The sequence below is a fragment of the Grus americana genome, chromosome 3, assembly GCF_028858705.1.
Source record: "Grus americana isolate bGruAme1 chromosome 3, bGruAme1.mat, whole genome shotgun sequence".
NCBI classification, from domain to species: Eukaryota; Metazoa; Chordata; class Aves; order Gruiformes; family Gruidae; genus Grus; species Grus americana.
In genome coordinates, this window is record NC_072854.1 from 42797355 (window position 1) to 42812868 (window position 15514).

Consider the following 15514-nt stretch of genomic DNA (forward strand, 5'->3'; position numbering starts at 1 on the left):
TGTCTTTTTTTCTTCATTTGTTTGTTTGTTTGTTTTGGGTTTTTGAGATCTTTAAAGAGCAAAATGACTACAGTTTTTCCTATTTGTTCATTGCCCCTGTACGGTGAGTTTGTCCTCAGTTCAAAGCATTACTGCAGGGGATTATTTCTACTGCACTACAAAAGAATAGCTTGATCACGGTCATTAAAATTTCCTCCAAGACCTAAGTATGAAGTATCCTTTAAAACATTGGTTAGCTGTTCTTACAGCAAGCATCGGTTATTCACATCATATTTTCTTTTAAGGCATTTATTTGGAAGCCAGATCTTGCAATTAATGTTTGGTTTAATATCTTTTGTTCAATGTATAAAAGGTTAGTTTTACTATCCTCTCTTAATGTCCACAGTGCACTATTGTAGATTCAGAGGCCTATAATTTTTATCAACATGCAACACGTCAATTCAGAAACCTAAATCAGAGAATTCTTTTTTTTCACTCAGCATGCAGACAACTAAAGCCCTTTTTTCCCCTGGGGTGATATGCTAGTTTGATTTTATTTTCCCTGACATTTCACCTGTCAGATTATGATAAGTAGAAGAAACAAAGAATAATCATCACATTCTCACTGAATCTCATAATCAAATATCTGGAAATATAAGATAAATTAGAAACGTTATCCTGAGGAAAAACATTAACGCTGAAAACATCATCAGATATCTAAATCATCTTCCAGTGACCCAGGACTCCCATAGAGGTTTAAAAAATTCAGAAAGGAAGCCTGCACAGGACTGTCACATCTACTTTTTTTTTAATCTTCAAATACTAGGGAACGACCTACAATGACGTAAGAAGAAAGAAAAGAAAAAAAAAAGTTGTGGTTAAGAAAATCTATTTAATAATAAAACCGTATGTCTTCTTTAAGTCTTTCATGAATGCTTTCTGAAAGCAATCCTGAGGCCAAGACACAGGAAAGGTTATCATGAAATAGTATAAGTTCAACTAGTTGGCAAGGTGAAGAGATTAACGAGCTAGAACACACCAAGCATGCTCCTGATTTACTGCATCTGTAGTTTGCATGTTCCCAGTTTCTCTCAGTCTCACTGTGTTGAGATTCATAAGCGATGAAAACTTACCTGCTTGACCGGTGGTAATGCTGACAGCTGCAAAAAGCCTCTGGGAACGACTCAAGTCAGAAACCCCATTCACAGCTTCAACTTCAAACGTGTAGTTAGCATGAGCTAGCAGGTCCATGACAGTGACATAGTTATCTACTAATCCAGTTTGCTGGGGCATATATCCAATGTTACTCCCACAGGGAACACATTCACCCTGCTCCCAGCTGCACCTCTTGCACAAAATGCGGTAGGTCACATCGTTTCTTCCCCCGTTGTCAGCAGGAGGACTCCACTCCAAACTCACGGTAGTTTGGTTGATATTGAAAATGAGGTTCTGTGGTGCAGATGGAGGTCCTACGTAACACACAGAAAAGGCCAGGGTAATTGCACAGAACCACGGTGGGACATGTAGCTAGCATTTTAATTACTGAGACAGAAAACAGTTGAAGTATTTTTCTTCACATAAACATTTCATTATTTTTAGTACAAGCTGCATAAAAGCTTCCTTGAACTCACTTGGCAAGAGCTTTATTTATTTTCCATTAAGGCATCAGAATAACAATTGTCTGTATATTTACTGCAACTGACTTTAGCTGTTTCTCTTCTGTGCAATTAAAAGGATTGGTTAATGTACCTTAAAGGTTGCCTTTTATAGTTTTCCCAAGTATGGCTTTTGTTTGTCTCTTCTAAACATACTGCACCAACTGCACCTAGTCCTCTGTTATCAGCTCTGATGTGATTTACAGAGATATTTGGTGCTGCTTTGGATTTAGGAGACTTCCACTATTTGAACCACCAATCTGTGTAGGCTTGTCTATTTGCAGTTAGAAGGTTAAGCCAGATCCAATTACAGTTCAATCAAAGCTCAGATCCACACAGGTTACTTTTCATTTTTCATGTTACTCGTTTTGGTATTATATCACATAAAGCACATTGTCTTCAACAATTTTACAACCACGGGAAAACTATGCCTGTATTCTATCTATTACAATGAGCTGCACACTTACACAACATGCAATGTTTTCCAATGTTATGCCAAGCAAACATGAAAATTATATTTATGCTGATTCTATATTCACTGTCAACTTCTTTCCCCCTCTGCCTTTCAATTTCATTTACTGTTGCAAATGTACTTTTCAAACATAGGGAAAGCCAACCGAAACTACTAGCTACAGGTGGCTGCACCTGGTTGGTTAAGCAACGTCCTTTACTATTAAATTCATGACTGACTCACTTGTGCATGCGACATATGGTGGATCAGAAGGTGCTCTATAATAGCTATCTTCACAATCGCATCTTGAAGATCCTTCCTTGTCAGAGAAGCTGTGAGTAGGGCAGCGGGAGCACTGCAGATCTTGTGAGGAGGATTTGTAGAACCCACGGCCACAAGCTAAGGTAGAACAAAACAAATTGAGGTTTAGATTTGCGTGGACTGCTATTCTGATCTTTTTTGTCTGTCACGTGAGGCACACATTCCTGTGAATGTCTAAACTACCCATTCTGTTATGTTGGCGGCAAGCAAGATATTACGCTCACAATTTCTTTTGCTTCAGTTGATGCTGTTAATGATTTTGTGGCATTTTTATGAGTTCAAGCATACACTACAAATACCTCAACAGAGGGCCACAGAAATATAACAAGCATCTGTTTTTCACCAAAGAAGAGTACAATAATGGTGTGAAACAGCTGGATGTCTGCAATAGGCCTAAATAAGGGGAAAACAGTCTGGAGAAGCTCTGCTCTAAGGCCACTGAAGTGTTTCTGGAATCTGAACTAGTTGATTCTGAATTATTGGAGCAAAGGCTACTCTTCCCTGATCTGAGAAACCTGAAGAAGCTGTAATCCACCAGTGAACCCTGGTCCCGAGGAAAGAATGAGGCGTGGACACTTGTTGGTAGGAACAAGCAGAAAGAGGAGGAGGGCCAGCAGTGTAAGCTGCATTTTTTTTTTTTTTCCAGTTTCATGGAGAGAGACAACTAGGCTGAAATGAATTTACTAAAACTTTCAAGGGACAGTTAAAAGGTTGACAATTGGAAATACGCATATATGATCATTTCATACTTTGGTTTGCCCGCTGTGAACCCATGGAAGTAAAAAAATACGTTGTGTTCCAAAACTGATGTTTAGAAATACTTCTTTCAGCTACTGCCACAGTTCCCAAAGCAGAAACACCCATAAAACACACCTATAATGACACTTACAAGGAGAGAACTGCAACCTAGAGAGCCAGCTTAAGAATGGATAAAGTATGAGAGCTGTAGGGGATGAGGAAGATGGAAGTGGAGATCAGACAATGCTGAAACTGGAAACAGATTACAACTCCATTTCAGCACTGAGGTTATGGGCAAACTTACAAACACTGTCAACATGAAAAACAGAACACAAAAGTCCTCCAGAACTTTCTAAAAAAGCAGAGGCTTTTTCAATCACACTATTTTATTCTTTTTTTTCCAGTCCTAACAGACAGTCTAACCTTCTTAAGCCGTCACCTGTATGCAAAGGGACAACGAGTGAAACTTAGTATTGGGTATCAAAATATTAAAGCTAGTTAAATAGTCATTCTGAATTCAGAGAGAGAGAATTTACTTTGGTTCTATTCGTATTTGCCTGGATATTTTCTCAGAACAGAAATGCAAAGTATCCAAAGACACTGATATTTGGAACAGTTATTTAAGTTGTCTGGCACTGCAGTGATGGAAAGAGCATGAAAACAATGAGCTTTATCCAAATCTCACTGAAGTCAGTGAGGAGTGTCTTTGACTTATTAATAGCCTTTGGACTGGACCCACAGTGTAGCTACAGTTACATGACTCTTATTAATCTGATGATTTTTATACAACTCAGAGAAAAAAAAAATAGTGGTAATACTTAAGATAGCAGTAGACTAAAGTTGATGAATTAGGTAAATCAACAGTGGATCATACCGATATAAAATGATAGGAAAGTCTGGCCCTCTATTTCTCTCTATCAATACACTAACTTTCTAAAGAAAAATATGCCTAAAGGACAGAAATTGCCATAATATTTAGAGTTTGTTATCCTGAAAAAACCAGTGGATGGAATCCAAATTACCTGGCAGAGAAAATTAGCATGCAAAACAGGTATCTTTTGACTTTGACAAAGGGGTAAGAGTTTGCATTAGAAGAAAATCTAGCACTGCTTGTAAAACATGCTATAGTTTAATTCTACCACAGTACCTTTTATATATGCTATTTAGAAAAGAAGACAGAAAGAATTTTGGAGAAACACGTTGGATAAATATGACCCATGAATTCATAGTTGTGCCAAATTTAACTCAGAATTATCCTTTTACACCTCCATTCAAGATTGTTTCACAATTTCCTGACCAAAGACAAAGAGCACAAAAGCTGAACTGATTTGTATGCGTGTACCTTAAGACATATATTTAAACTTTTGTCTGCTCTTTCAGTACTTGCAATTGAAATGTAGCTAAAATTACCAGATAATAGTTTCCTGCCTTTCTTAAATAGTCATGTTCCTCTCATACCAAGCAAAACACTGGACAAATACGCTGGGTCTTCCAGCACGCAGCCCTCTGCAAAGCAAAGAGCAACTTAAAAGGCAAAGATCCCTACTGTGTTTCCAGTCTGTCCTTCTCAGCAGGGAACATTACAAAGCAAAGACGCAGAGGGTAAAATAGAGATTTCAGACAGAAATAACAAAACGTAAACAGAAAACCCCTTTTCATTTTTTTTTCTGATGACTTGATCAAGACATTTATATGCTTAGTCACTTACCATTTAAAGTAAGTGTGCATTTCTTATTAGAGTTCAAAGGATCTGAATGTCTGTGACTAGTTTACATGACTGAAAGCCATTTATTCTCCCGCACAGCTTACCACAGGCGGCAAGTTCGGGCACTCATACCATGCTACCATTCCATTAGCTTTTTTTCCAATAAGAGGCTTGTGATGACATTTAATAACCATCCCTTCAACATATACACCCCATAAATATAAAGGGCAGAATATTCCAGCAATGAAATTTTTAACAGTATGGAAAGAGTGCTTTTAAAAAGGATTTTTTTAAAACTTTTTAATTCTTTAGAAAGGAGGGGATGGAGTGGTACACATAATAATTAATAGTACTCACTGGAGTAATAAAACTATATTATTTTCCCATTTTTATTCATAAATTTAAATTTGTCAAAAAATCTCTTTTTTTTTCAGCCAAGCAGTGGAATACTGCTGTTGCTCAAAAATCTGGGAGCTATGAATCTTTATCTGTTTTAACATATATCATTGTCTTTGCCAAGAAACTTACAACTAAAACCTCTACCAAGACAGGCTGTTGCATGCACCACTTACCAAGGTGTGATGACTTGCCAGTGATCTATTACTTATCACAGATGGGAAAGAACCATTCAAAAATACTTTTTTGACTCCCTTTTTTCCCTCTTTTGTTCTATCTCATGAAATTGCCATGGTGATTTTTTTTTTTAATATGAAAAGTAACTTAAATACATTGTTTTGTTCTGATCTATTCTAAATCCACCTATTGTGATTCAATTTAGTTCTTTATGCAATATTTTTAAGATCACAGGGACAGGTGGTATAAAATCCCCACTGCCACTACCTCCATGAGCAACAGTGAAAAAATGCTGATTGTAAAAAAAACTCGAACACATTAACTAAATATTACTTGGAGCTCTATACATGTAAATCTAAAGGTGATAAATACAGGTACTGTCCCACAAAAGTATCTCATGGCAAAGCCTGAGACAACTCAAATTGCATTTGATCACATCCGTTTTCATATTTCAATTCATTAGTGCAGCACTTCTTCCCTACAAAGGGAGCCTATATTGTAAATCAAGGCACAGAAGTCAAGCAATGATGGGAGATAGGCAGGAGGGTATAACTGGCAAGGCAGCAGTCTGATGTTGTAGCCATAATTTTCATTATTGTTGATGTGAGTAAAATGTGACCTCATTTGATCTCACTCAAGCAAGTTAAGATCCAGGAGCAATTTTGCTACTGAAGGGCTTCTGGGGTACTGGCAAAGATGGCAGGGTGGGGGGAAAAGGGAAGAAAGCCAGCACAGAATAAATTTACTTCCATTCACTGTGGTGTGTCATTTACAGCTGCTAATTTAATAGAACAGTTCTTCCCAGATGAAGCTCCTATTTTGTTCAAACAGCTGCTCCAAAGCCTTATACGTTCCAGGAAAGGGTTTCAAACCAAGAGCAGTCAACTTTATTGACAGCACAAAGACACAGAATAACACGGACCAGCCTAACCTAAACCAGTCTTCAAATAGCACAAAAACTAGTTGCTAATTCTTTCCCCATATACTACAAAACCAGCAATAAATACAGAAGAAAGCTATGCTTCAGCCAAGGCACAATTCTCTGCTTAGTATCTTAGCCTCAAACTGTTAGGGACTGACCATCAGTGATGCCCCCAGGGCTGCCCAGCACCTTGGATTTGTTTACTTGTCTGCGATAGCCGTGGCAGCTCCTCAGAGCAAATCTTCTCATCTCCTCTGCAGAGCAAGGAGGTTTCTCTTCTTGGGAAGCTGGCAGAGTTCCACTGCGAAATACAAAGACGATGCGAACAGTCCTCGGATGAGATATCCTCCTTACGCCGTGGAGCTGCAGTTTGAAACTGAGCAGGGTATTGTCATTTCATGTTTAAACTTCCTTGCCTGGAAGCCCTAGATAAAGTGGTACACTATTCTGTCTGTATATAATGCAAGAGCCTGGTGAAGATGACACTAGCAGTCTTTCTTGGACTGGACTGAGTTGCTTTCTTCTTGTACATCCAGTAGCACTCGGCCATAACAAGGAGGTATCGTGACAGTAGGGTCTGGTAGATGGCTGGGCAAGGTTGCAGCGGCAGTGCATGGTACTCATTCGAATACGCATTTAGCACATGCCACTGCGGTCAGTGCAATCACAAACATTTTGAGCCAATGTGTTTGGTATCGTTTAAGGGCCTGTACAAATACTGTAAATAATGGAATATTGCAAAGCCACAAGTAAATATTGAGGAATTAACACACACTGCTAAGAACTATAATGCCACATCTGTGGCACAACAAAGCATTAGCTGGTCTTAACTAGAGGTGCTGACTGTAGCTTATGTAGAAAAATAGCAGCTTCTCTGCTGTGAGCTCATCACATGCCTTAGTGGCCTGGTAGAGATCAAATAATGTATATTTTTCTTTTCATATTTATAAAAAAAAAAAATCCCAAGAAACTTTGGAAGGGGGAATGAAGGCAGATGTAGACAGCAGCACACAGCAGTCTGGAGTCCCACTTGTGGGACAGGAAAAAGGAAAAAAGGGACGTGTTAAGTACTGTTCATTTTGATGTCATCCTTTCACTATAAACACTATAAAGATTCATTTTGCTTCTAGGAGAGCTAGGAAACTTACACTGGGAGGGATGATGGAAATATGGTAAGGGCCATGAGTGACATGTGTAGCAACCAATGTTTATATAACCAAAGGAGAAAGAGTAAACATTGTAGGGCAGTGACATATTAATCAAGAAAAGTATCTGCTACTACGATAATACAAACAAATTAAAAGAAAAGAAATCTCCACTTTGAGAAGTGCAAGGCTTCCAGGTGGCATATCAGCTTAAGACCAAAAGGGCACGCAATTGTTTCAGCATGTTAGACACTTGATTGAACATGGCTTTTGATAATAATTTTTGAGTTTATATGAAAATAATGAAACATAATGAGTTGCAAGGAGGTGACTGCACTAATTACTGTTTGATCCCATTATAAAAAGTAGACTGGTGTGAGGGGAGAAAAATAAAGATGACATACTGTGCTAGCAGAGCAAGGGAGCATGTCTGTTTATTCTGGTTTGCTCATCTTTCCCTGAGTTTGCCGCCATGAGTACGTTTTAGTGGTGTACATGCCATAGTTTCACGTACACTGAAGATGAAACTAACATTTAAAAAACAATACTTTTTCAAAGTCAGTGTCGAAGGATGGCAAAGGAGTAATCACAGAGTTTCAATGACAGCATATTACTTAGGAACTTGGGGTAACAGCCTGGTCCCACTGAGAACCACAGCAAAATGACTGCCCACCTCAGGAGAGCTCAGGTTTTCCCCTGGGTTCCTCCCTCCTCTTCACTTGAATAAATTAAGTTGAATATATGTTAAAGTGACCTATACATTGTATTATTTCCTACAGGCGGTGGCTAGAATTTGTTTTATATCTGTGTGGACATAAGTCTCCATTCTTGTGATTTGTTTTGTGTTATCTTAATCAACTCCCTATATTTCTACCGTCCCCAAGCCTGCGAACATTAAAGACAATTCAACTAACCCTCTTTTCACAGAAATTATATATACACAAGGAGTTTGTGCAGATGTTTCCTGGATGAAGTTATGCAGCTGCAAAGACTTTATTAATTATAAAATGCAAAATGGATTGTTTTGTAATTGAAACTCTCTGGGGCTCTGATACATTTGGAAATTAACATACACATATGTATGGTCAGGACATAGATGGATGCTGTTAGATTATTTATTACAGATGGATATTTTAGCTAATGCAGAAAAAAGGCTGGTCTTTCTCCACTGGAGCTTTCAAATATTTGCTTCATATTAATGTCTATGGTTCCATAACTCAGGACTGAAAGCACAGCTTGCAGAAACAGTACTCCCACTGCTAGTGTTGCTGACCTCATCTACGATGGACAGATCCAGAATCTTTATTTTAATCCTATTGACAGTGCCTCAGTGGGAGTAATTATAACAGTCGGCCACAAATCCAGACCTCCTGTCACCGATATATTAGGGTTTTTCACAACGAAAATGAGCAGCAGACAAGGAGGATGAAAACAACATGGGGTAGTGATTATAGCAAGATTTGTCAACTCCCTTCTGTATTAACCTGCTACAAACATATGACAATTTGGCATAGGAGACACCAGAAATCCAGAATGTTTAATCTTCCACAGTATCAAAAATAAAATTTTGAAAATAATTTGGGGGGCATTGTTCTCTTATGAGATACTTGGCTGGTAGATCACAACATCATCCACACGCACTTTTTAGCCAACGTATCTGAAAAGTTTAGATAAACTGAAAGCAGACCGTTATAAAATAATTCCCAAATGTGGATTTCAATGTGAAATATTAGACATAAGAAATCCAGTAACAAAAGGAGACTTTATAACCTCTGATCCCCTTTTCCAATAATTTGTGTACGTTCAAGTCATGACTATGTTTGAAACTGTAAATTACTTTTATAGTGAGAGATGGCATCTGTTATGCCTTCTCTGGCACCTAATATATATTGTTTTATAAGGAGCTTAGACTGTAGTATTTTATTTGTCTAACTACTATGCAATGATAAATGTCTAGCTGAAAAAGATGTTTATTTTAGCTTGATTTTTCAACTGCAATAGCATCTAAAGATTATTCATGTTTCAACCAAGGAATTATGTTGTATGGTTTAGCCAGAGTAAACTTAAGACTCTTAATGGTGCCTCAGCTATAGTGTGAATGACATATCTAAATAGGGCTGTCCCGTGGCTGCATACCATCATCCAGTGAATGTTTGCTGTTGCTTGTCAGGAATCTCTCCGACCTCGTATTCATTTCCCAAGCCTAATATGCCCTTGTTGTCCAAAGTCCTGCTAATGTCTTTTGAGAGATGTTCACAGAATGCTGTTCACACAAATAGGGATCCAGAAATAGACTGCTTGCTAGTAATAGCAACTTATTCAGATTTTTCCACTGAATGAAGTGAAACCTTTACCTCTCTACAAATCTGTTTAAAAAATTACTGAGTACGTCATCATGTATGCCTTTTTGTCGTAGGCACAAAGAAATACTCTGGTGTTTTCCTGGCTAATTTATACACAAGGACAAGGTAATCAGGTTGAAGAACATATCCCACAAATCAAAGAATACCCAATACTGTAACAGCAAAATTACTTTGAATCTAATGATTCTGAATAAGTACATAAAAGACTATGTTTAAATGGCAATTAAAGAAACTCTAGCATAGTCTGAGCAGAATTAATTACCTCGGTAATTTGTAAGTTGTGCATTGAGGCTACGACATAATGTTTCTCTATATTTTCAGACTTTGCAAGGACTTGGGCATGTTCTTTTCCTTTTTTTTTTTTCCCTTTCCTTTTCTTCCACCATGCCCTTCCTTCAAGATCAGGTTTGCAAGGTGCTTGAGTAGCTTCTTCACAAAGTTGAGTGACGGCTCGACTGATTAGCCAGATTGGGAGCAAACACTCCACACTTTGCAGGACATGGTGTAGGTTCGTCACAAAAAAAAAAAAAAAAAAGAATCCATGCCTGAAGTTTTGTCAGCAATAGAAATTTTATCTCTCTTCCTCACTGGAGAATTAAGGGGGAAAATGCACTTGATTTGCTCACAGCTTCTGCATCTCTGGGTTTTGGTTTTTGGTTTTTTCCTCTTTTATTGACTTGGTAATATTTAATTACAAACTTTTTTTTAATTTTTACTAAAAAATCTGTTAAAACTACAGTAACTAAGAACTCAGCAAATCTAATTCACCAATCTGTTGTGGAAGTTATGATGTTCTGATAGGAAAGTTGTATGATTATCTAACTGAGCGGAATAACACATCACTTCTTAGATACATCAGCAGACAACAAACAGTGTTGCAACAAAAAGAAATTGCTATGTAAACTACAGTGTAAGTGGTGCTTTTGTTTCTAAACAGATGTATGAAAAATTTATGCTAAATTTGTCACATTACTGTGTTAATGTCTTCATCTCTGCTTTTTTTTTTTTTTAAAAAAAACAACTTTTACAAAATTCAACTCTAACAGCCATAAGGAAAAAAATACTGGTGATTAAATTAATACAATAGATGATTGTTTTAATGAGCTTTTTCTTTAACTTTTTTCTTCCCTGTTCTTGGGGTGTTGCTCAAACAATGAAGCACCAAAAATTTCCTTATAGTCTACAATGTAGCTAGCTTGCCTTATACAGTGTTGCCACTTAAATAATAAACTGAGATTACTGAGTTCAGTAGGGACTCTGACAGTGGCAGTGTTATGACTCAGCTCCTCTGATGTCATCCAGGTTCTGTACAGCCATACACAAATAAATCCTTTGTGGTGTTTAATGCACATTTGGGTTTTATGATTGCCAACATGTCTTAGGGAAGGTTTCCTGTTGTTTTCTAGAGAGAGCAGCATACATCCAAAAAGCTCCAAGCAGTAATGAAAATAATGTAATTAGGAAGGGGGTGTGTGCGTGGTGTATTTTGGGTTTGTTTGTTTTCTAAATAAAAGTACAGTAAAAACTGATCATTGATAAATCATTTGGGAAAAATAAAAATAATTTGAAAAAATATCTTTGAATTTAAAGCCAATGAGATACCCATGGTCTTCTCACCTGACCTTCCAATGTAGAGTTTAATGAAAAAATCTTTAAGCTTGAATACTGTGTTCAGTTTTGGGCCCCTCACTACAAGAAAGACATTGAGGTGCTGGAGCATGTCCAGAGAAGGGCAACAAGGCTGGTGAAGGGACTGGAGCACAAGTCTGATGAGGAGCGGCTGAGGGAACTGGGGTTGTTTAGCCTGGAGAAAAGGAGGCTGAGGGGAGACCTTATCGCTCTCTACAGCTACCTGACAGGAGGTTGTAGCCAGGTGGGTGTTGGTCTCTTCTCCCAAGTAACAAGTGATAGGACAAGAGGAAATGCCCTCAAGTTGTGCCGAGGAAGGTTTAGACTGGACATTAGGAAAACTTTCTTCACCGAAAGGGTTGTCAAGCATTGGAACAGGCTGCCCAGGGAAGTGGTGAAGTCACCATCCCTGGAGGTATTTAAAAGATACGTAGATGTGGTGCTTAGGGACATGGTTTAGTGGTGGACTTGGCAGTGCTAGGTTTACGGTTGGACTTGATGACCTTAAAGGTCTTTTCCAACCTAAATGATTCTATGATTCTATGATATTAAAGGTAGAAATGTACAGTGGAATCTGAAAGTATTGTTTGCTAGGTAGGACTTGGGTTTTTTCCTCTTTTACTGATTTTTTTAAGCAACTCCATTGTTTTAGAATCTTTTACCCTCATTACCTAAAATCAAACAAAGACAGACCTTCTCACTCAAAATAGCAACCTCACTACACAGCACCACTGCAACACAACTATGAGACGATGACCTTTTATACAGAGCAGTGGACGTGTTCCCTGACATGAACATCTCTAATGCCCATTAAGCCCCCCCAAGGGCTCTCATCTCCCTTGCCAAATGAACAGCCGTAGTCTTGCCAGTTTGGCTGTCAGAGTTCTCTGATCAGGAATTCACTGTTTTTTTTCAGCAAACCCCACAAAAGCAGTTTCCAAATACCTGCAAAAACCCTCTTGCTCCCTGGCTGCCCCTTTTCTCCCCTCCTGGGAGTAATATCAAGAAAATTCTAGGAGAAGAAACTTGAACTGGTGAAGGGAAGACTAGTGATAGCTTTTCTGGTAGAGTTGTTTCTAAATTATCATCAGAGGGAGAATGGAAATACGGTTTTGGTCTATCATAGACATGTCAGCCAGATCTGCCAGCCAAAGAGATCTAGGTATGCAGAGGCTGAAGTTTCTAACCTGACTTTCATCCTTCAGAGCTGTTCCTCAGGGGACAAGTCCCATGGCCCTGGGGGACAGATGGCTTACACCGCCTAGGAAGAGCAGATGCTTGCAGCTAGGTACTTCTCAGGCTGCCTACAGAGCGCATCTGCCCCTCAGACTTTCCTGGAGAGTCTGTATGTTGACCTGCCTGCCTTACTCCAACCATAGGCAGACATGGGTGCGAGAGTGTTGGCTCAGGCCAGCTGGAGGATACCAGGCCAAATTTTCCTTCCCAGGATGCCACGAAGTTCACCTAGCACTTGTCTCTAAAAGCCTGGACACTCAGCCAGTCTGTTTTTGCTTAAAGGGTCAACACTGATGTCCAAAATATAAGGTAGATGCACCTATGTTGACAAAGGAGTTCCCCAACAGCAATCTACTTCTGCAAGACATAAAAAATATTTTATTATACAGGCATGATGATTCACATGTCACTAAAGCCTTATTTACAGAACTTTCTGATGTACTATTGTAAAATTAACTTTGTGCTGTTAGTTTTATTGGTTCCTCAATCCAGTTCACTCTACAGCCACTAAATGTCTGTAAAGGCACCATATAGGAGCAGGGGGCTGAGAAATGGTAGATCCACTTCTTTCAGCAGCAATGCTTAATCGATGCATTAATAAAATTTAAAGTTAGTAAAAATATAACTAGAGTAGCTTCTTGTACTTCTGTGGAGAGAACAGTACTAGGTTTACTCATTCTGCCTATCTTTATGTCATAGATTCCCTCTTCACACAGATGACTCCTTCCTGATGCCCCAAACTCCTGCCTTACAACAGCTGTCCAGATACAAATATAATGGGAGAGTTTCCTATGAAGGCCTCAGATTTACAAAATCCTTTCATAAAATCATTTTGTCCCCTGTGAAATAACAAAGGTCTTTTGGTGGAGTCTTAGATCATATGGTTGAAGGATAAAGTTCTCTGTAAAGGAAGTGCAAATAGATCTGTTGCTGTAGACTTCCTGAAGCTTTGAGACAACTCAATGTGGATGTTTAATTTAATTTAACTGTAATGGTGCTTAATAATTGGCTGGCAAGAAATTAATCTGGAGGGCTTACTCATAAAATAGAACAGAAGCAGGCATCTCTATAAGCTTTCCAATTCAAATGAAATTAAAATAACTTAATAACACATTTTTGTTTCCTTTGGACAATGACCTACCATTACCATTCCAGGCCTCAATCCAGAAGAAATTTTTCACAGGTTTCTGTAACACATTTCTCAAGGCCATCATTATACATCCAAACAAAAGACCAGCTTCTAAGAATCCACAAGAGAGAAATTACTCCACTTCTGCACAACAGTGCTATAGAGTCTAAAAATAACCTTAGTTGCATATCCTGGTCTCAGATATTCCTATGTTTAATGTTGATTGTCCTACTTACTCAGAAAAATATGCTTATGCCTATCAATCCATTGTTGTGCTTTTAGAGCAAAAAAAAAGCAACTGTTCTCCACAGTTACATTTGGCTTGAAATGGGAAGAAATACAAATATTTCTGAAAAGGAAACAAAAAATACACTATAATTTATTTAAAAAGGGATTCCCTTCCAGGTTCACTGAAGCCAATAAAATTTTTTATCAGTGCATAGACTGGAAATTTAAACTGTCTGTGTAAGTATTTAACTATAATCTTTCAAAATAAAAATGGATTTAACCTTTTTAGCTAAAGATTAGAGTATCTGTTTATTAAGAGATTACAAACACACAGCTCCCCTTTAATGATAAAATAAAAATAAAAATATAAAGGAACAGCATTACCATAGCAATTCACTGATATGAAACTGAACTGGAATAAAACATAAAGAAACTTTTTCTGGGTTTGCTTCAGTAAATCCGTAGTAAGAAAAAACATTGCTAACTCTGACAGATTTATCTGCTACAAGTTTTTATGAGAAAACTTCCCAGATTCACACAATGCTTTAATTCCAAATAGTATAGCATGAGTTGTGATACTGTGAAATGAAGTTGTCTTTACTAATTGCATACTCTGAGCAGAAGAGTGTTTTATAGCAGAGAGCGTATCAAATCTGCCTGGCTGATCCTTATGATTTGGAAATGTCACTTTCTACTAAGCGCAGAGAAAATAGGGAGGGGCAATAAAGCCGCTCAAAGATAGCAGCCATCCAAAAAGATAAAGAACACACTGAGGAAAAGCAGACAACAGATTGCAGAGACAGAACAATCACAGATGGAGGCCAGGTGGGTGGGTCAAACATTTTTTTTTTTAAAAAAAGGTTTATTTTCATATTTAAATAGTACCCCGTTGTGTAAATGTTCAGCAAAGAACTGATAAGAAAATGGATTTGTAAGTGCGTTTGAACAAACAACATGTCTTATAGTCAAGAGGGGCTTAGTCGTATATAATTAAGGGATAATGTGCATGGTTGAAGAGTGTATGATACAACAAGCATTTTCTGCAAGTGATTAAACACCCACTGCAAAACAAAGGAGCTAGATACCCGAGGAAGCTTTATGGAGCCAACATGGAGTAATCTTAAAACATGAACTTGCTTTTTGTTAGAGAAGACAAGAGGACATTCATCTAACCATACAAAAGATTTTTTTTTTTCACTGAAAACGCTGTGAACTTCCACGCTGCTTCTGCCACCTAATCAAGGTCTTTAACTAAGATTATCACACTTTCTGTTTCAGTGTACACTACTATTATAGTTAATCCTTTAAAACCCCTAAGAGAACAGCTCTGTGCACGTACAGTGCCCAGGTTCACTGGAGCTGTGTGCAATCATAGTTCTCTGCAAATTTCTGAAAACTTAGTGGCATTACTCAGCTGAGCAATTACAGTCCTCAGGGCTT

General features: G+C 38.1%; 1 protein-coding gene across 9 annotated transcripts in view; it reads right to left on the reverse strand.

Moving 5' to 3' along the window:
• The window catches only part of EPHA7 (EPH receptor A7), a 211677-nt gene that overhangs the window by 152274 nt on the left and 43889 nt on the right, over positions 1 to 15514 (reverse strand). For all 9 annotated transcript variants that reach the window (XM_054820420.1, XM_054820417.1, XM_054820413.1 and 6 more), the window contains exons 4-5: positions 2329 to 2484; positions 1113 to 1448 (exon numbers count right to left, since the gene is read on the reverse strand). In XM_054820420.1, coding sequence (XP_054676395.1) covers positions 1113 to 1448; positions 2329 to 2484 — 492 coding nt within the window. The remainder of the gene's footprint in view (positions 1 to 1112; positions 1449 to 2328; positions 2485 to 15514) is intronic.